The 21,363-nt window shown below is 42.3% G+C and overlaps 1 protein-coding gene across 1 annotated transcript in view; it reads left to right on the forward strand.

The window, feature by feature from the left end:
• Nucleotides 1-14,933, forward strand: part of CXCL12 (C-X-C motif chemokine ligand 12) — an 18,646-nt gene extending 3,713 nt beyond the window's left edge. Inside the window, exons 2-4 of the mRNA XM_045283529.1 lie at nt 3,495-3,612; nt 5,984-6,070; nt 11,554-14,933. Coding sequence (XP_045139464.1) covers nt 3,495-3,612; nt 5,984-6,070; nt 11,554-11,569 — 221 coding nt within the window. The 3' untranslated portion in view covers nt 11,570-14,933. The remainder of the gene's footprint in view (nt 1-3,494; nt 3,613-5,983; nt 6,071-11,553) is intronic.
• The last annotated feature ends 6,430 nt before the right edge of the window (nt 14,934-21,363 follow it).

A 21,363-nucleotide genomic window follows, 5' to 3' on the forward strand; every position in this document is an offset into this window, starting at 1 on the left:
CAGCCAGACCACACTGCACAGCTGTCAGGCTTGCGCAACTGTCCCAGCCGCCCTTCTGCACAGCCCTTGGATTCCCTTCCCCCTCCTGGCCTTCCCAGGTCAAGGGGAGAGGGGCCTAGGAGCCCTGTGCATCAGCACACCCCAGCCCAGCCCCCAAACCCACCTGCAAACGAGCCTTTGTCACTGGGCCCAGCGCTCCGTCTGCCTGAGGAACATTGCAACAAAGTTCAATCACCAAGGCTTTGGGCCACTGGGAGGTGGTATCCAGTTTCACTGTGAGAGGGAGAAGGCTTTCTTTCCTTTTCTTGATGCTGAAGAGAAATCTCGCTGCTCTATCTAAGGACGCTACTGCTGCAAACCAAAATAAACTCTTGCCTCTGAGCCCCAAACAAAGCCATGTCTAGCAGGCCTTTTCTCGGCTGCTAATTTTCTGTTAAAAACGGAAAAACAAACAAAGCAAACGGTTGAAAGACATTTTGAGTTCTCTTGGTACAACCGCCGTCTGTGCAGCGCTTCCAAATGCTGAACTGAATTTGGGCCATAGATCTTGCCCCTCTGACCGGGCAGGGCACAGACTGGAAACAGTCCTAGGTAGGGCAAGGAGTGGGCAGGAGGGGCTGTGATAACCCAGGTGATGCCTGGCTGTCCAGCGAGGTCTCCCTAAATACATAGGAAATTGTTGGCCTGGGTACTCTGCTTTGGGCACTGACAATTGTGGGATCTGGCAAGGGTTACTATGGCTTCGGTATGTCTGGTTCTCTTTAAATGCATCCTCCAGAAAGCTACTAGCAAAGGGTTACTGCAGGGCCCATTTCCTAGAGGGGAGGTAGTACCGAGGCCCGCAGGGTGTCCTCTGAAAAGTTGCAGAGCAATCATTTCCCCATACACAACATTTCTGGGCTCAGCTTGACTTAACCTCCCTTCATTTTTCCTTTACCTCCTGGAGAAGTCTTAATGGCACAGTGTATTAAGCATTGAGCTGCCACCTACTCCACAGGGAGGAAGATGAAGTCGTTTGCTTCTGTAAATATCTACAATACTGGAAACCCTATGAGGCAGTTCCACATTGTCCCATAGGGCTATTAGAGTCAGAATCAACTCAACGGTGATGGATAATGGGAGCTCCTGTGTTCTATAGTCAGTCGCTTCCCAAAGCTATCATGCAGAGTCTCAGGCTAGGGCTCCTGCTCTACCCCCATTGTCTGCCCTGACCAAGCTCCTGGGCCCTTGGTTACCCTAGACTTTCCTGGGTTCAGTCCAAGGGTCAGCCACATTTCCAGGCCTTGTTGGAAGGGGTTGGTAGGTGGTGGTCCGGGCAGGAAGGCTCTCTGGGAACAGCTTTGGGAACCAGTTCTGGAAGGTGCATAAGGGTCAGGAGAGTAGAGTTCCTCTGAATCCAGTCAAGCATCTTGACTACATTGACTAACATCCAAAATGGTTGGAAAAGACAATAATATTGACAGAAAGCTGGAGGAAACGATGCTAGGTGTACACAGCACCAAGTTTTGTTTTTGATGAGAGCACCTATGCACTCTGTTCTTTAAAAAAAAAAAAAAAAGACAAAAACATTGAAATTCTCCCACTTGACTGAACCCCTGGCAGCAGGACTACAAACTGCTTTGGAAGGAAATGGATAATCCCTGTGGTGATGAAGAGAGAAAGAACCGCAGCTTGTTTTGAGCTGGGAGTGGGCTCTGATTTCTAGCCTGATCTCAGACTGCTGCTTTCTGACACCAGAGTAGCAGAGCTCAAGGTTGCTCTGTGGTTGGGATCCTTCCTTGCTTCACCTCTGGGTCCTTGCCAACTTCAGCTCAGGGAAGAACTGTGTAAAATGCAAGGAAACCCTGGGGTAAAATACTTACAAAGAGGGGAGACTTGGAAAGATGACTCCTTGATTACTGAGGACTGGCCCCAGCCAGCAGCCTGGTTGCTTTCCCAGGTGATCTGGTTACAACTGTAGTCCTGATTTCCCCTGCAGGGCCTCTGGTGCAGTTGCTAGAAGCTGGGCCCCACTAGTGACTTGCTGTTTGTGTATCCCAGTCCGAATTCACTGAGTACATTGAAAAGGTCTTTCTCCTGGTTTTCACTGTAGCTTTGGTCCTGTAGGACACAACAGTCTGGTTTTCTCCTGATTTGGAGGCTGAATATGATGCTGTCCGTAGCATCCATTAACTGAAATCAGCCATTACCAAAAGGTAAATCCTTCATTCTCATTGATGTGAGTGGCTTCCCAAATGCACAAAACTTAAAGAACTTGAGGCTTCTGAGAGAGGGTTGTAAACTCTCTGGACTAAATATGCTCAGACACACATTTAATCCCTGATGAAAGGATCAGTAAATTATAGTAATTTGGGGAATTAAACAGGCTCTCTATAAAATTGCAATATCCTAGCCCCCAGGTTTTGCAATGCTAGACCCAAAAGGTGAGTTTTGCTGGAGCCCTTGCTAATTTACACTAACGATTGTCAATTATGGCATTTTGCAAATTGGTGAATTGGCAAACAAAGGTTTTAATAAAATCCGAGGGATCGCAGGCAGCATCATGACACAAAAGAAAGCCACATTTGACTGGAGCCTGACTAATCTACCTGCCTTCGAGAAAGTGCTAGGGGGGGAGTGGATTCTCTGCCTGCTCTCTAGGCTAGAGGCAGGTTTAGGAAGAAAACTAGAAGGAAGAGCTGCAAGTGGGGGAGGGTAGCATTCCTGGGAGCTACGCGGATCCCTCCTGAGATGGAATTGTCCAGGAGGAAGGAGAGAAAGAGGGGTAAGAGATTGGATGGGGTCTCCTCTTGCCCCTCCTCTGAGAGTAAATATCTTTCCCATTTGTTCCTGGAAGAGTTAATTTTGCAAAATAAAACTGGGAAGCTAAGTACCTTTGAGGAGCCCTGGTGGCATAGGGTTATGAGTTGGAGTGCTAACTGCAAGGTCAGCAGTTTGAAACCACCAGCTGTTCTGAGGAGAAAAGATAAGGTCTAAAAAATAAAATAAAGAAATAAATAAATAAAAAGATAAGGTTTTGGTGGAAGCAATTGTACAATTATGCTTGATGTAATTGAATTGTGGATTGTTATAATATCTCTAAGAGCTCCAATAAAATGATTTTTTTTTTAAAGCTACAGTCTGGGAAACTCACAGGGGCAGTTCTACCCTGTTCTATAGAATCATGAGTTGGTATTAACTCCAGTGGCAGTGAGAAGTACCTTTGACTAAACTAAAACCTGCTCCAATTACTGCTTTTTTTCTTCATTTAATTACTGCTTTTATCTTGTGATACTTTAAAAGATATCTTCTTCCTTTAATCTCCCACCCCATCTAGTACCCTGAGGTACTTTAATCTCCCTGCTCTGTACAGTCTGAGTCTCACCCAGAATGTACTTGCCCAAGCAGTTGGTCTTTTCAAGAAAATATGTTTAGTTCATCAGACCTAGCCCTTCCTGGGTCTCCAAAGCTTGACAGGATAACAAGTTGTTGTTTTTTCTTATTAACTCTTCTAGGGAAACCTGTCAGCCTGAGCTACAGATGCCCATGCCGTTTCTTTGAGAGTCACGTTGCCAGAGCCAATGTCAAGCATCTCAAAATTCTCAACACTCCAAACTGTGCCCTTCAGATTGTGTAAGTCTTTTTTTTTTAATGTTTCTTTGAATTAGGAAAATATACACAACAAAACCATTACCAATACAAACATTTCCACATGTATGCATACCTTTCAGTGACATGGATTACATTGTTCAAGCTGTGTAGCCAGTTTTGCTATTCCACCACAATTAACATAAAATCCTAATATCCCTTAAGCAAAAACTCCCTCGTTCTCCTTCCTTCCAATCCCTGCTAGCCACTAATAAACTTTGGTTTCTATATAATAGCATGTCATGTGAATGAAATCATATAGTATATGGTCTTTTGTGAGCAATTTCACTCAGCATTTGTGTTTTCAAGATTCATCCATGTGATGGCATGTATCAGGGCTGTGTTTTTTATTATGGATGAGTAATATAGATTGTGAAAAGCTTGAATATCATTTGCTAGAGATGCTGAATCTAATAGGTTTATTGACATGTAATTCACAGAGTTATTAAGTATATAGGAATGTTATCTGCCTTTTGGCAATTTTGAACTTGGCATGATTATACCCCAAACAAAACTGGCTTCCATACAGTTTGTCCTGACTCATGGTGACCCCATGTGTGGTAGGGTAGAACTTCACTCCACAGGGTTTTTATCTTTAGGAAATAGACCAACAGACTTTTCTTCCAAAGTGCCTCTGAGTGTATTTGAACTTTCAACCTCTTTGTTAATAGCCAAGCACTAAACCATTTGTGCCACTAGAGACTCTTGGCATACTTAGAGAATGCTGTTACCAATGAGAATAGGAAGCATTCCATGAAGTGCATGGGGCCAGCTTGATGGCAATTAATGACAATAGCAGTATTATTACTATGAGTACTTATAGGAGTTTCAAAAGCCATTGTTGCCCTTGGCAACTGGCCACAATCATAGGGACCATTTTTGGACTTCTCAAGGCTTTCTTCCTCTAGCACAGATTGGTAGCACAACTGGATGCCTGGATGTATCTATACTAAAGAAATCATAGACTTTCTCAAACCTCTGCCCAAAACCACTGCCTAAGACAACCATGTGCTAGTAATGGCTATATTTTCCTGGCTGTTTCAGGCTTTGGGGGCTTTAACTTGGGGCTTTGAATTGGTGTGAAGCAGGTTAGTTGTGACCAATGAAGCAAAATCAGAAAAGACCCTACATTTAAATTTTTGTGAAATGGATGATAATAGAACAGGAAAAATGACAAGTTGAACCCCTGGAATGTGAGGCTTGGAAATGGAAAGTTTAGTGAGCAATTGCAGAAACTTGATTGGGAGATTGGATTATTGCCAGGAATATAAAGAGTAATGCATATACAAAGCTAAGAAGTTAGCCACCATCTTTGAGCTGAGCACTGTTTTTACATACTCTCCTGTTTAAGAGGCAGATTAAGTTTCTAACAGGGCATTGACCCAATATTTTCCCATTCCAGTTACTGTTTCAGTTTACCCACACTTTACAAATTCGTTTACATTCCAGTTTTACTTGGTAGGCCATGATTCAACTGGGAAGAACAAATTCAAAGCCATGCTCTAATGTGATGTAACAAAACCTTACAAGGTATAAATTCAGTTCATCTTTAACCATGTAGTGAAATGTCATCATTTGTAACTCTCTTACCTCTGTATTTTCAAATACCACAAGAGTTTTGTTTTTCATTGCAAGTGTTAACATTTGATTTTCATTTGTATGGGAAACAAAATGGACCAAAATCACACATAAATGAAACATGAAATATCTCGTCTGGGGAATAGGATGCTGCAAGCAGGGCAAAGAGAAAGCCACACGGAGCTGCTCATGTGCGCGGCCTCTGTACATGTGTTTGCACATACAGGATAAATACAAACAGGAGATGTGTGTCCAGCAATGAGCAAGACTGAGGGCTCTTTGTCTCCTGGAGATGTCTCCATTCTGAAAAGCTGAAGCACTCCAGATGACAGGAAAGTTGCAACTTTCTGAAGTTTTCCTTTCTTTCATCTGCTAATTCCTTCACAGGACCTCCAAAGCCCCTTAGTATGTGGCCACACCTTTGTGAATATCCAGTCTCTCATTCTTCATCATTTTTGCATATTGTGCAGCTGCAATTTCTCTTTACTTGTGAAAACCCTCTTCTTCCTTCAAGGCTCAGCTTGAAGGTTTCCTTACATGAATTCTCCCTGGACTTCCCTGTAAGGCTTTTCACTTTTGCTGTGTCTCTGTCGCGAAGCTTACCACATTATTAATATTGTGGCTTTCCAATAGCTCCTGAGTGCCTCCAGAACCCTAGCAAATGGAACCTCTGGCATTGGCAAGAGGTCTAAAATGCATGCCCAATGAGCAAATGCACAAGTTGTGGCCTTGCCTTATTCTGCTCACCTGTGTACTATTGCCTCTTTTGTTTTGGCAGGGCAAGGTTGAAGAACAACAATAGACAAGTTTGCATTGATCCAAAGTTAAAATGGATTCAAGAATACCTGGAGAAAGCTTTAAACAAGTAAGCACAACAGCCAAAAGGACTTTCCACTAGATCTACTTGAGGAGAGTTAAAATAATATGAAAATCAAAAAGGCAAAGGTGTGGGGGAAGGTCTGAATTGTAAGGACCAGGTGTGCCTGTGGGATAAAACACTGATTTGGGAATGGGCTTGAGTTTTGCCCTTTGTTGAAACACCTGTGTCTATAGTACAATATTGCAGCTTGTATCCATGCAGCTTATATCCATGCAGCTTGTATCCATCTATATCCCATTCTCTTGTACATAGGATCTTTTTAACTAAGATTTCTCTAAGATATTGTACTACAGTATCTTTAATTAGTCAGATTTCTCATGATAATCATTCATAATAATTTTAAAAATCACTGATTACTCAAAATCCCTTTTGGAGCTTCTATTCTTTTTACATGGAGAGTCTCTGAGCACAGTCAGATGACAATCAAACCAACTCAACCCACTGACACTAAGTCAATTCCAATTCAATAGTCAGGATTCATTATAATACTACAGGGCAGAGCAGAACTGCATCTTTAGATTGCCAGGGCTGTAAATCTTTAAGGGAGAAGAAAGCCTCATCTTTCTTCCACAAAGTAACTGGTGGGTTGGACCTGCTGGCCTGAGATTAGCAGCTCAACAAGCCACCCACTCCATCAACAGGGCTCCAACAGTCAAACCAGGAGCTCAAAAAGGTGACAGACACTGAGTGCTGAAGAAAGAGTTGTTGGCTGCTCCTGAAGGGGCACCTGTTCTGGAATTGTCCCCATATAGTCAAGATTAGGCAAAAACCTCTAGTCTCCCTCCTTTGTCAAGTCCAATGATTGGATCTGTGACTCTTGCATAAGCTCCTAACATTGAGAACTGTGCTCAGAGAACCTTTCCTTGTCATTCCTTTGCCACCCCTTACCCAAAGAGCTTCTGCTTCTTATCTCTCACTTCTGCTTCTAATTTCTATACCCTGAACAATTACCACATGGGCAAAGAGGAGGAAGATCATGAGTCTCACTCATGATCACTCTCCTTTCTTTGTCTACCCATCCTCTGTGGGCCCTCTGTGAGATCCTTCTGGGTCTTCTCTTAGAATGGAGATGAGGTCTTGTGCCTACTTTATCATAGAAGACAAGTCTTTGCAGAATAAAATGTAATTTTGAATTTGAGAGTTTGCTTTGAAAAATTGGGCTTCTGTGATTGCCTCTGGTGGAAGCATATGTATGCCATGGAGGCTTCATAAATTCTGACATTTCTGAAATCAGAAGTGAAAAATAAACAAGTAAATAAATATACAATAGGGTTCTCAGGTTCCAATAAGAAATACTGGCAAGATGAAATCTTTATGTATAAATGGAATTCACAGATGGTCCTAGTGGTATTTGTAACTTTGGGGAAGACATTTCTTTTTAAAAGTATATATTTTTGTGAACGTTTTTTTTCTTTTGAAAACAAATGTACTTCAGAATATATTTATATTCCTACAATTCATATATTTGAAGAGAAGCCATATGAATGCCAGGATGTTATGTTTCTCTATTACCTGAAACGACTGGCAATTTGTAAAGATATATACATAAAATGTGAATGCAGATGTATAATGTTAGTCATGGTATATTTTTTCACTTGTAATAAAATTGTATCCAATATTTCCTGATATGCACTAGCAATAAAATGCTAACTGTTTGATGATATAAACCTCCTACTGTATGTGGGACTTTATTTACCTGACATGGCCTCATCAATTTGTAGAAATGGAGCTCATACACACCTCGGAATGTTACAAAACCTAACGCTGGCCTGCTAGTCGGGTGTCATATATTCTTTTGGTCAAGGACTAGAGCTTTTCTGATGAGCAGATTAGATTTTTTGCTCAAGTTTTTGTGATTCACCCACCACAGTGGAACTGGCAGTGCTGGTTATCTGAAGAGTAATGTTTGATTCACTAATCCCTCTTCCCCTTCCTTTTCTTTGGTTCTCCTAACATCCTATGTAATCCCCAGAGACTCAGCCTTAGTAATATTCAACTTTCACATTCTCCCATGTAAAAAACTGATGACTGCCATGGTTCATGTCCAGTTTTCATAGGAACGAGTGACTTCACCCCATAAATCACTAAATACAATTCAGCTTGATTCATTTTAATATGACAACCATGAGTCAAATGCTCTAATAAGATTCTGCTAACCACCTCTATCCCTTGCTCTCTAGAGCAATCCCAGTCTTTCCCAGGAGGTAGCCATGTAGTCATCCAGGAAGGAGGAGGTGGGATCAGGTTGTCTTCTTTCTCCTGTCCTAGCTGGCTATCTGGCTGAACCTCAGGTTTTCTTCAATCTGCAATATGGAGGTTATTTTCAGACAAAGAAGAGAGTTCAACACTGCATTGAGAAGGCTGGCTCTTTAGAAGGAATCCCTACTTGACAAGATGGGTGATTGGAACAGAAAACCTAGTCCAGGCCTGTACTGTCTTGTGCAATGTTTTAGAAGCTGCAGGACATAGCAGGAATCATAGCAGGGTCAGCTGGGCAAATTGCAGTAATTAGTTCATGATGTGTGATGGATGCCCAGTTAACTTTTTTTTAATTGGGGGAATTTTCTTGAACAAATTACTGATGCACAGTGTCTTGGGGCCAGGGTTAAACCTTTTGCAGACTGAGAGGAACTCTTGTTTATTTCTACATTGTTAATGGTTCTACTGATTTTATCTAAGGGGGCGCAGAGAAGAAAAAGTGGGGAAAAAAGAAAAGATAGGAAAAAAGAAGCGACAGAAGAAGAGAAAGGCTGCTCAGAAAAGGAAAAACTAGTTATCTGCCACACCGAGATGGACTACAGTGTGCTCTGCTCTTGTCTCTCCAAGTGCTTGTAAATTGGCTCCAACCCACCTTCCCCAGCGATCACTTACCTTTTGGGGCAGGTGCTCAAACTTCCTTGGTGGGAGCATGCTCATGGCCACCCTGGCTGGTGTACTTATGAGCTTTCTGACACAATGTTTTCAGTCTGCTAAATTGTGAAGAAAGTACTTATACAGAGATGGAAATGAAATCTAGGACACAGAGGCTGCAGCTGGCTCATGAATGTCTAGAGTGACCCACGTGACCCACAATATACTGAGCAGGTGGTATCTGGGCTCGTATACAACACCAGGAACTTGCAGCTTATATTCTAGGGCCCAATGTGAAGGCTATCTCACTCACTTCCTTGCAGGTCTCACTGCTTTCAGAGGATGAGTGGTAGCAGTACCATTGTAGGCATAGTGTACTCAGCCCTTAGTACCTGGCCTTAGCTTTCTCAATATCTATCTCTACCCGGCCCCTCCCTCACTTTGTCATGATTCAAGGGACAGAATGTTAACTCTACTTCTCTGTATGACTGTGTCCACCTCCAAGCATGGACTTAATGAGTCTGCTAGTAGTGAACAGGATTGTGACCTGAGATTGATTTGAGAGCCAATGTGGAAATGTTTCTCAGGGAGCCTTTCTTCTGAGCAATTCTTGCAGATTATTTAACATGGGGTCCCTGCGTTGGGAGGGTCTCTAAGACTGTGCAATAGGCTCCAGACACAGTTGCCTCAGGTCTTTACCCCTCACTCATGGGAAACAACTACCTAACGTGAATGCCATTTAAGTTTTAGAATGCACCTCCATGCCTGTGGACTTATGCTTGAGAGTGATATTTTTGACAAGCTTCTCTGATTTGTGTGGCAGCCCCTGTATTGGAAAATGAGAGGGAGACGGTGGGAAAGTGAGAGAAGCTTGGACTTCATCCATGCTTTCAAAAGACCCTTTAAATTACTTGACTCTCCTTCCTCCCACTAAGCATATGGTTACCCCTTATACCCTGTACCCTTGATCCTAATTGTGCTAAATGGTTGTAAAGAACAGTGATTGGGGGAAGAAGCAGAGGGATTTCAGGAGCAACTAAATCATCAAGTTGCTGACCTGAGTTTCAGGTTCTGTGGTGTGCATCCCTTCCTGTTCTGTGTGCACTGCTACGGCTACAATGTTAGGCACTTAAAGACAAGACTTTTTCTTCACTAAAAAAGTGCTCAAGGCACTGCACTCACTGAAGGGCATTGGTTCCTGCTGCCATCTTTCTGACCCAGGTAGCTCTCCAAGTTGTGCCCCTCTTATCAACTTGGTGCCAGTGATTGGACCTCCGTGCATGGAGAGGTACGCAGCTCTGCAGGCCCTCCTTTCCTCATCCACCCTAATGGTTGTCCCCACATCTCCTATGGAAGGCAGTTGAATTTCTGCCTCATAGGCCTAGGCTGGGGTAGTCTTAAACTTACAAAATAGCCCAGGAGGAGGATAATATCCATATTCCCCAGCCACCCTGTTTTGCCTCAGTTTTTCACTCTTCAGACAGAACAAGCAGCATTGCTCTGCGCCTTAAATAGGGTGGCTGGTCCATCTTGGGAGCACTGTACTGAGTAAATTGTTTACCCTCTAGCCACAGTGGCTGAATTTATGCTATACTGAGATGACAAATTGAACATTCAGCTTGGGAGCCATGCTGTGAGGACAATCAGGCAGCCTCAGGGGCAGAGATGCAGTGAAGTTCCCACCCTGTTTGTTCATGACTCCCCTGACCATGCCTAGCCTCTGGGGACTCACTGCATCTTGACCAGTGGCTTGTGAAATTTAAAAATTATGAGTGCCCCAATATCCCTGAATTGACCAGGGTTGTGGTGAAACCAAAACCTGATTGGATATTAAACCTGAACATGATTCCTGAGGCAAGATAGAAAATAATCCTGTCATGGTGTCTTGTGGGACTTCCTATTCTTCCAGGATGCTGGACTACTTGGTGAGGCTTGGTGACAGTCACTCACATCATCTAAAACATGACTATAAATTTTGGTGGTGGGAAGCAATTAGAAGTCTGTCTTTTATGGGAGACTTTCAGAAACTCAGCTCGCAGGGCTGAACAAACCAAGCTCTAGGATGCAAGACTATCCAGGATAGAAGCCCAGCCGCTCACTGGCCTCTCAGCTTGGTGTAAGTATTAGTTTCCGTGGCTATTTATATAATTTCTTATGGCAGTGGACATCTTCAACCCTAAAAAAAAAATGCACTGTATATATATTTTAAGTCATTGTCTCTGTGTCTTGTTATTTGATGTGAGCTGTCACAATCTTATCTTCATGCTGTCCTTTGTAGCCCACCCTTTAAGCTTGTTGTGTCCATGTCTTTGCTTTTCCTACCTTAATCCCATTCTTCTCTCTGCTTCTGTGGTGGCCTTTTCTTCCCATCGCCCTTCCATTCTGTTCTGAAGGGCCTGTGAATGGAGAAGCATGGCATGCAGTTTTGAAGTACTATAATGTGTGTGTGTGGTGGGGGGGAGGGTAACACAATGTGGCTTCTCTGGCAGCTGCTTTTGTTGGAACAGGAGGCTCCACCATCTCTGATGTGGCAGCTATATCCTGCAGACCCTGGAGGAAGACATGTTTGCTGGTTGATTTGTGCCTTAATGGTGTTTCACTCTGTTCTTCATTAACAGGAGGTTCAAGATGTGAGAGGTGCAGGTTGAGTAAGACGCCTGCGGAAACTTTACAGTGGGAGCCCAGGTCTGAAAACCAGTATTAGGAAAAACCAGTTCAGCGGCTTTCCCTTACTGCCCAATTCAAGATTATCTGCATATGCAAGGGCTTCATTTTGCACAATTTGCCTTACTTTCACATTTGATTATGTAGCCAAAATATATGGTTTTATTTTTTATTTAGTATGATTATTATATGTCATTGGTGACAGATAGATACTTAGAATAAGGCTAAGTTTTACTTGCCTTATTATAATATTTCCTCCATGAAGCCCCTAGTCTGACCAGGGCTTTTTGAGTTTTATATCTCTGTGTATGGGCTATACCCAGCTGAAAGATCAGCCTACTGGGAGCCTTTCCAATATTTGTCACACCTTAGAATGGAGAGACACCCATCAGCTGGGTAAACCTTAGTGAAAGCTGCCTTGTGCTGCATGGAATAGTGGGAGGTGAGAATCTAGCAGGTGATACTTGAAGCTCTTCCCTTTCTCCAAATGAAAGCTGAGGTCTGACAGAGCGTTCTTGAGTTGAGACAGGAGTGGGAGGCCAGGGACAGGGTAAGAAGCGCCCTCACTGTCATCTGCAGCCCATCATCTTCTTCTCATCATTCTCTCTCTCTCACCCATCATCATGTGTCTTCAAGACTAGCTGCATGGCCCTGGAAAAGGACTCTCCCACGACCTGGGTTTTCATTTACATTGAGCACCAAGAAGCAAATCAAAATGTCTTGTCTTACAGAAAACACTGTACATCTATGTTTGTTTGGAATATTGTTCATTGTCCAATCCTGTGTTTTTGTTTGAAACCCAAGTTCCATCCCTGACCTCTGTCTTGGGGCGGTGTTGTTGAATGTTCTTTATATGCAAAGGCTGGGAGTCAGGAGATGCCCTGAGGGCCTTTTCCCTGTAGTCTGAATTAAGGCTATAATTGTTTGAGATTGAACTGCTTTGGTGTCCCCACTGATTAAAAACCACCTGGATCAACAGAGTTTAAGAGTATTTGGTTGACCTTTGAGGCTGCTGACCCTTAATGCTCACATAGTTGTTGATGTTTTAAAACTAGAGAAATTTGTCTCCTTTGCTCCATGCCCAGCAATATTTTGGGAATAAAAAGAATTCTTAATTAAATTATTTGGCATATATCGCATAAAAGACTCAGTCTTGGTTCTTAAACAGCTATTTCCAATGAAAATAGAACCTCATTTTTCATTATATGTAAATTCCATATTTAATCCTCTAAAAGCTCTCTGGACTTACTGGGATGCCATGTCAGCTACGTCTAGGAGGACTGTCTGTCATGTCCATAGGGCATTCCTCTAAGAAAATGATTCAAGAAATTCATTTGAAAGTCTTAAATTTAGAGTTTTTTTTGTTTTTGTTTTGAGTGAGGGCAGTTTATAGAGTTGCATTAAATCTTTAATTTTTAAAGAAGTTAAAATATAGGCACTTCAGAATTTAAATTTTTGATTTGGTTTTTAATTTGATATCACTGATATGGTACTCCTTTTAAAAAATGATAAAATTTTAAAAGTCAGGGAAGTGGGCAAAGCAAGGAAATTTATCAGCTGACAGCACACTACATGTAGAAAATAAGTTATAGTGAAATAATTTTGACTTGTATGTCTTTTTAAGGTTCTTATGGAGCCCTGAGGAAACAGTGGTTAATTAATGTGCTTGGCTGCTGCCCTAAAAGTCTGTGATTCCAACCCACAAGGAGCTCATAGCCAGGAAGCTGCCTCAGTCTGCTTCAATGAATGTTTTCAGCTTTGGAACCCCTGTGGGGCAGTTCTACTCTATCCTACAGGGTTGCTATGAGTTGACTGGCCAGTAGTAAAATTTTGGGTTTGGTGAGGTTATTAGCTAGCATGGATTAGATTTCCATATAAGTGTTACTTTTAATTGAATCATCATGATAGAAATTAAATCCATCAACAAAAATGTATGGCCTTAAATCAACGGTTACATTGAAAATATGGAGTAAAAAAAGCCTTTATTCATTCTAAGAGGGACAGGGCTGATTTCAAGACCCTATTTTGAAATGGCCTGGTCACTACTGTGCTCTTGAATTGTATATGAGATGATTGAATTTGCAGTCAAAGGTCATTTTCTAGGTAATCCAAGATTTTAAAAAATCCATCATAGGGTATCTTTCCTTGAAATCTACTTACCAAGACTCAGTACCACTAAAGTTTTTGCTCTGAGGAAACAAACAAAATACATAAATAACACCAGATGCCATACAGTTCATTCTGATTTATGGGGGCCCCTTAGGTAGGTAGCATGACCATAAATCTTGAGAGCCTTTAACAATCAATTCTATTTCTCCTTCTTGTGGAGGCTAAGAATAGAAACTGCTGGGAAAATGATTTGTAAAACAATTCTACTGAAAGCTGGCTCCGTAATGGAGACCATCCTACTAAAGTAAATTTGCATTTCAATACACATTTGCAAAGGAAAAGGTGCTCCTAATCTCCCTTTGGCTTTAAAATACTAGTCAAGTGCAACTGTGAATGTTGACTTGGTATAGTCAGGCTTTCCTTTGTGGTCCCTTTGTTGCCTCAGGCTCTAATCACCTCCAGGGTGCTCCTCAACTGCCAGCCTTTGCATATGTGGTAGGACTGGGACTGGGGCTCAAAGACATGCTGTGTGTGAAATCTGAATCTGTACCATGTCTTGTTTGCACTGTTGTCTGTCTCCCTTAACTAGCTGCTGAGACACCAGCAAGGAGGCTTCCAGAGGAGCCCTCTGCTGACCAGTTCATTAGAGGTCACTTCCAATGAATAGAGACGTGAGCCCTGACCAGTGGGTCTGAATAGCAAAAAGTTAACAGTTTTCAAATGTAAAATCCAGACAGCCTTCTAAGCCTCATTATCTATTCTGATTTGACCCTTGCATGGTGTCAATTTCTGACCACAGTAACTGGGTGTTACTTAACTGAGTATGCACCCTTTATGCACCTACACTTATTGTTTCTGAGGGAGCCTTGGGCCTGGGAAATGCTCCCTAGGAACCTCCAAATTTAAGCAGACCACTGGCAGAGTTAGATGATAAAGCCACATAGAGCACTTATTATCCTGTGACCTTGCTGGACTCTCAGTCTTTGTGTAGTGATGGGTTCAGTGTTAAATGTGATAAACACTGTGTTTTGTATTGCTTAAAATGCATCTCCCAGATAATGTGAAATGGTCCAGGAGAAGGCAGCTTCCAATATACAGTGCTTTTTTCCCCCTCTTTTTAAGAAAATAGTAATAACTTTTGAGAACAACTTTTACTATGAAGTCATATCACTTAAATATGTATATGCACTTATAAGTTTCATAATAAATATTTGTATTCAAATAAGCCAATGGTTTGAAATTATTATTTCAGTTTGGAATTCTTTAGACTTCTTTTCTCTCAAATCCAATATACAAGGTTTGTGTAATCCTAGCTGCTGATGGTTCATGACACGTACTCTACAGCAATCATACTAATCACATGGAGGAGTTCTGGTGGTATGATCCACTGCCCCCCAAACACCCGTCTTCTGTTCCTTAACCAGGAAAAAGTACTCCTAATTCTCTGGATGTCCTTGGTTTGCCTAGATATCTTTCCCAAGATAAGCTAATCCTATATCCCACTTAAAGTAAGCTGGTCTTCTCCCCCAGAAGAGATGCTGCTGCTCAAGGGTACCAACTATTCACCCACAAGCTGTTTGTTTGAAAGGTACTTTCTACTCTGGAGTGTTTCTCAGGCTTGGTGAGACATAGAAATCAACATTTTCACACATTCTATCCTATCTCATTAGTGTTGGAAAGGAGAATGTAGTGCCAAAGCCCCAGTTATCTGTGTTCAGAGTATTGTATCCTGCCCATGTCCCCCTATGCCTAGCAACTTACATTTCTTAAAGAGTCATTGTGAACCATGGGTGCCAGGTTGAAGGCTGGCTAAAGGGAAAATGGATAGAGGAGGGCCTGACAAGAGGCAGAGGCAATGTGGCATCTTGGAGAGAGTATGAGTTATTAGTAAACTGGAACCTGAATTTTGGTTCTATTTCTACTTGCCATAAGATTAGCAATACATCACACATGTCAGTGCCCACAGCTATAATTAAAGCTGAATATCATCAAGTGTTATGATGACAAATATGGAGAATATGTCTGAAGACATCTAGTTCTTCTCCATGGAGCCAGCTTATGAGGCACATGTCTCTTGTACTGACACTGAACCCAAACCAGACTGACTGGCATTGAGTCAATTCTAACTCGATAACCATATGGACAGAATATAACTGCCCTGTGGGTTTTAGAGGCCGTAAATATGTATATGAGCAGAATGACTCATCTTTCTCCCTCAGTGTCACTAGGTCAAATACCACTCAAAACTAGAAGGGACTCTAAAACTTGAGTACAAACTTCCATTGACAATTGGGGGAAAGCTTCTTATTTGGGACCTTGACGGTGCTGATTCCTGCTATTCTGGGGCCAGGAATTAACATCAGTTGACATTAAAATATCAAAAGTACCTGTGCCCTAGTATGCTTTACACTAACCACTTTGTCAACAGCAGCTACCATGTCTAGACATGGACAGAGTTGTATGGATACTGTGGTGAACAAGATGGCCACTCTGATTTCACAGCTAGCAGATGGGGAAAACTGATAATTAAATGAGTATTTCCATAAAGTAATTGCAAGACAGACCACACTGCATAATTTATGGATAAATGAGGTCTTCCTAGATTAAGATCAGTTGAAGATGAGACCTGAATAATTGATTTGCCTGAGATAAGTAGATTCTCTTTGGTTGGGTAGTTTCTTAAGCCCTATAATTAAATTAGGTGATATCTTAATTTAATTTAGAAAAGGGATTCTAATATAGTAGACAATGGGAGCTGGATTTTAGCCCTCTCCCTTCTTTAGAATGAACACTCAGGTAGGGTACAAACTGAACAAAGATAGTTAAGAGGGACTGTGCCACGTGAATGAATGAGGTCCTAATAGTCAAAATGCAAGATACCCCTCAGCTCAACAGATTAGATGGCATATAGATACTTGTGTATAATTCCTTTTTCCTCTCCAGCACAGGTGAGGTGCATGATAGGCCTATCCCAAGAGTCCAGAGTTGTGAATCAGACACCATTGGGATCCTACTGCTTGGATCCACAACCAATGCTCAGGGAAGGAGCCATCAAGAGATCAAAAGAGAGATTGCATTGTGTAAATCTGCTGCACAAGACCTCTTTGTAGTATTGAAAAGCAGGGTGTAACTTTGAAGGCTAAGGTGTGCCTAACCCAAGCCATAGTATTTTTATTTGCCTCATATTCTTGGGAAAGTAGAACAGTGTAAAGGAAGGTTGAAGAAGAATTGATGTGTTTGAGTGGTGGTGCTGGTGAAGAATATTGAAAGTACCACGAATTGCTAAAATAACAAAGTTGAGGAAGTATGGACAAACTGTTCCTTAGAGGCAAGGATGGTCAGACTCTGTCTTACCTTTTTTGGACATGTGATGAGGAGAGCCCAGTCCCTGGAGAATGGGGGCATCGTGCTTGGTAAGGTAGGAGGACAATGAAAGAAAAACAGGCCCTCGAGATGGACAGACGCCATGGCTGCAACAATGGGCTGAAGCATAGGAACAACTATGATTGTAAGGATGGTGCAGGCCAGAGTATTTCATTCTGCTATGCATAGGGTCACTATGGGTCAGAACCAACTCAATGGCACCTAGCAACAATACCGCTGAATTCTGGACAGAGGGAGAAAAACAAAAGGAGCCACAGCTAGATGAAACCGTTTCAGAGAGGGAAGTGAGAGGGAGAAATCATAACTAGACCAATTGCTGGAAATGGACACCTGGTTTGATAAGTAGAGGATCAGTGAGGACAATACAAGAGTTAGAATGACACAGCTGAAACAATGGGCTCAAACAGACCAAAGAATATGAGTAGGACAGAAATTGGCAACATTTAATCATGTTATACATAAGGTCACTTTGAGTCAGAGCCAATTCAGTAGCAACTAACAACAAGGTCACTTATCCAGGCAAAGATGAGAAAGGAGGTGAGTGAGGAGCCTCCAGGCCTTGGACTGGCACTTACACAGGAAACCGCTGGTATCTACAGATCTGCCTTTGGCTGCTACCCTGTGAAACATTCCCAGTTCTACCTTTCTTCCTCCATAAAACACATACCAATTTTACTTAAGACCTACCGTTAGGTAGCAGGATAGGGCGGTGTTCCTCTTCTTGCCGAGGAGCCCTCTACAGGAGGTTGGAAGCCAATGCAGGCTAAGGGGCATGTGCCAATTCATGCCCGATCCAGGTGAGCAGCACACCTGGGTTGGCTCAAACGAGACCAGGTGAGCTTAATTCAGCCAATGGAATCAACAAGTACCGCCAACCACGCCTCCCAGCCGAAAGGCTGGAAGCTGGAGACCATCGCCCTTCTCTTCGGCTGCTCCTCCCCTTTCAGTCGTCTGTGCGGTGGTCTATCTGGCCTCAGGCTGCCGTGTGTGGGTTTGCAGTCCCCTGAGGGTGCCTGCGTTCAGCTACTGTAAAGCCTGAAACTTCTTCTATCCTTTATAAAAACCCACTTAGATCACAAACCAAGCTTCAGCATGAATTTTTTTCTTGCCGAGAAATCTTCCCACCGGAGAAATCAAACGTATTCAATCTGTCCATTGATCTCTGAAATCTAATACTACCTACCAGACATCCTCAAACTACGGTTCGCGGGCCATATGAGGCCTGCCGACGACATTTATACAGCCCGCTGGGTGTTTTTGCCCCATTTTGGTTTTTCACTTCAAAATAAGCTATGTGCAGTATGCATAGGAATTTGTTCATAGTTTGTTTTTTTAAAAACTATAGTCCAGCTCTCCAATGGGTCTGAGGGACAGTGAACTGGCCCCCTGTTTAAAAAGTTTGAGCACCTCTGATAGACTGTCTAGCCTATATACAGGGACCCTCCAGCACCACCAACTTGCCCAACACCTGCTGTGGTGAAATTGCTGAATAATTTGTCACATTATGGAAGTGTGGATGAAAGGTTTCTTGACTCTTCTTCTCCAAACAATGCTCTTCCAGTGCGAAGGACAACACTGGGTTAACATTGAGTTCTCAGGTGGAATCTATTCCCAGATCAACTCACTGGAATATAAACTGCTAATATCTTGACTACAGCTTTATTTCCAGTGTTGGTAACAATTATTGTTAAATTGCCTTTAACTTGGTGCCTAACTCAGAGCCATCCACACATAGAGGATCAAACGATTGAGATCCACAAGGCTTTCTTTGACTAATTTTTAGAACTAGCTTGTGGAGCTTTTCCTTTGAGTCTCTCTTAATTTGCAGCCCTATTGGCATCGAAGAAACATTCCGGCTTGTTGACTTAGCAAGTCTCCTGTGCAGAGGGGAAAATGGCTATGACTGAACCTTTAAACGCCTTCTTTGTCACATGACACATCAGAAAAATTGTGCTTACATGTGATATTGTACAATGTTGTTTCATTATTTTTGCATTTTTGTTGAATGGACTTTCTTTGGAATGGGAACAAATATACCTCTCTTCTAGTCTGTTGGCCAGCAACACTTGATATAGACAAGTGAGTGCTTCCAGTGTTATATCTCTTTGCTAAAATATCTCAGCTGGTTTTCTGTCAATTCTTGGAACCTTGTTTTTCATCAGTGTTTTCAGTTCAACCTAGACATTTTCATCAATACCACTCATTCTTAATCATATACTTCCTCCTATAATGGTTTAACTCAACCAATTCTTTGCAGTATACTGACTCTGTATTCTTTTCATTGTCTTTTGATGCTTCCTGCATCTTTAAATATTTTGCCCATAGAATCCTTCATAATTCAACTCATGGCTTAAATTTTTTCTTCAGTTCTTTCAGCTCGAAAAATGTCAAGTGTCTTCTTCTAGCTCCAAGTATCTATACAGTTTATTATAATATTTTACTTTGTCTTCAAGAGTAATCTTTTGAAATCACTTATTCAAATCTTTATTTCATCTTTTTTTTTTCCAATTCACTCTAGCTCCTCTATACCCACAATAAGTTTCAGAGTCCCTTTTGAGATTCACTTTAGTGTTTTGTTTTTTTCCTGTCTTTTTAATGATCTCTTATTTTCTTCATACATGATAGCCTTGATATCATTCCACAACTCACCTAGACTTCCATCATTAATGTAACACATTAATGCAGCCTAATAATGTAATACATTAATTAATTTGACACATTAACATTCAAAAGATCTCTAAATTCATATTTTGTTCTCCAGGTCATGTTTCAATATTCTTTAACTTCATCTTGAACTTACAGATGAGCAACTGATGGTCTGTTTCACAGTTAGGCTCTGATTTGTTCTGATGGTTGATACTGAGTTTCTCTGGCATCTCTTTCCACAGATTTGGCCAATTTGATTCCTGTGTATTATATCTCATAAAGCCTAAATGTTTTGTTATCATTGATGTTGTTAATGTTAAAAAGAGTATTTGCAATGAATACATTCTTAGTCTTGCCAACTTCTTTTTTTTTTGAAAAGCCAGCATAAAGCACTTTTATTGCAGTAATAAAACTTGAAAGTCACATGGTGCAGAGACAAGGGGTGGTGGGCAGCAACTTCTCACCAAATCACTACACAGGACAGCAAAGGGTTGAGAGGGGTGGGGGCCAGGAAACGGAGTTGGGGGTGGGGGAGAGCTGAGCATCCAGAAACAGGAGATGCTGAAGCTGCGATGACCAGCATCATTTTCTTAAGAGAACACGCATGGGTTTGTCATGATGACTGGGCTTTCAGTGGGCGGCTAAGTGTCTACAAACAGCACCTTCAATTTAAACGTTCAATTAAAGTTCTTAACGTTTAGGAAGTGGCGGAGCTTCGATAGCTACGAGATTACAAAAGTCCTGAAAATCCAATAGAAAAACCACAGGATGGCCAATAAAATAAAATACAATAAAATAACCAGTTAAAATACAAGCCAGGCCGCAAAGAAGGCTTCAGAGGTCCCTGCCGGCCGGGGACGGATACCGGTAGTGTCCAACACCGGAGGGAGGATGATCTGCTTTGAAAGGCAGCCAGGTGGAGGTGGGGGTTGGGGTAGTGGAGGCAGAGGCTCTTCACCTCCCCACATCATTTTTGAGGAGGGTTCTTAATTCAATCCAAGGCTTGCTCTCCACTCGGAGAACATCGCAGCCTCAATAATGCCTCACGTCTGCTATGGCTTTGCAGCGCAGCAGCAAGAATGTTTAATATACGATAAAAATTTCCTCCAAAGAACAAAGCAAAACTGGAAAAGAAAATAATAAAGTTCCTTGCAACCCCCCTCCTCATTCCTAAAGTTAACCCTTTGTGCTGTTAATACTGGATCGGAAACTGAGATCCAAAAGACAGAACCAGAACAAAATAAACCGAGTGACCGGAGGTCAGTGGCAAACAGTTGAAGTCGACATCCATATGAGAGGGGAGAGGAAACGGAGGTGTCGGAAGCAAAGCTGAGTGACAGAATGCATTCAGTCGGGGGTAGATGTTTACACAAGAGTGTAGTGGAACATCAGAGGAAGCTCTGTTCGGAGTCACGTGCGTGCGTCTGGAGGCGCCAGGTCCCTCCGGAGCAGATCCGAGCACAGGGGCTAAGGAGAGGCCAGTGCTGTCATTCCAGCTTCAGAAGCTCCACGTCAAAGACCAGAGTGGCGTTTGGTGGGATGATGCCAGGGTGCCCAGTAGACAGGCATAGTCTGGGGAGATGGTCAGTTTGGCTCTCCGACCCACGCTCATCTGGGCGACCCCT

The sequence above is a fragment of the Echinops telfairi genome, unplaced genomic scaffold, assembly GCF_000313985.2.
Source record: "Echinops telfairi isolate 266 unplaced genomic scaffold, ASM31398v2 ScPeMD7_7462;HRSCAF=8500, whole genome shotgun sequence".
NCBI lineage: Eukaryota > Metazoa > Chordata > Mammalia > Afrosoricida > Tenrecidae > Echinops > Echinops telfairi.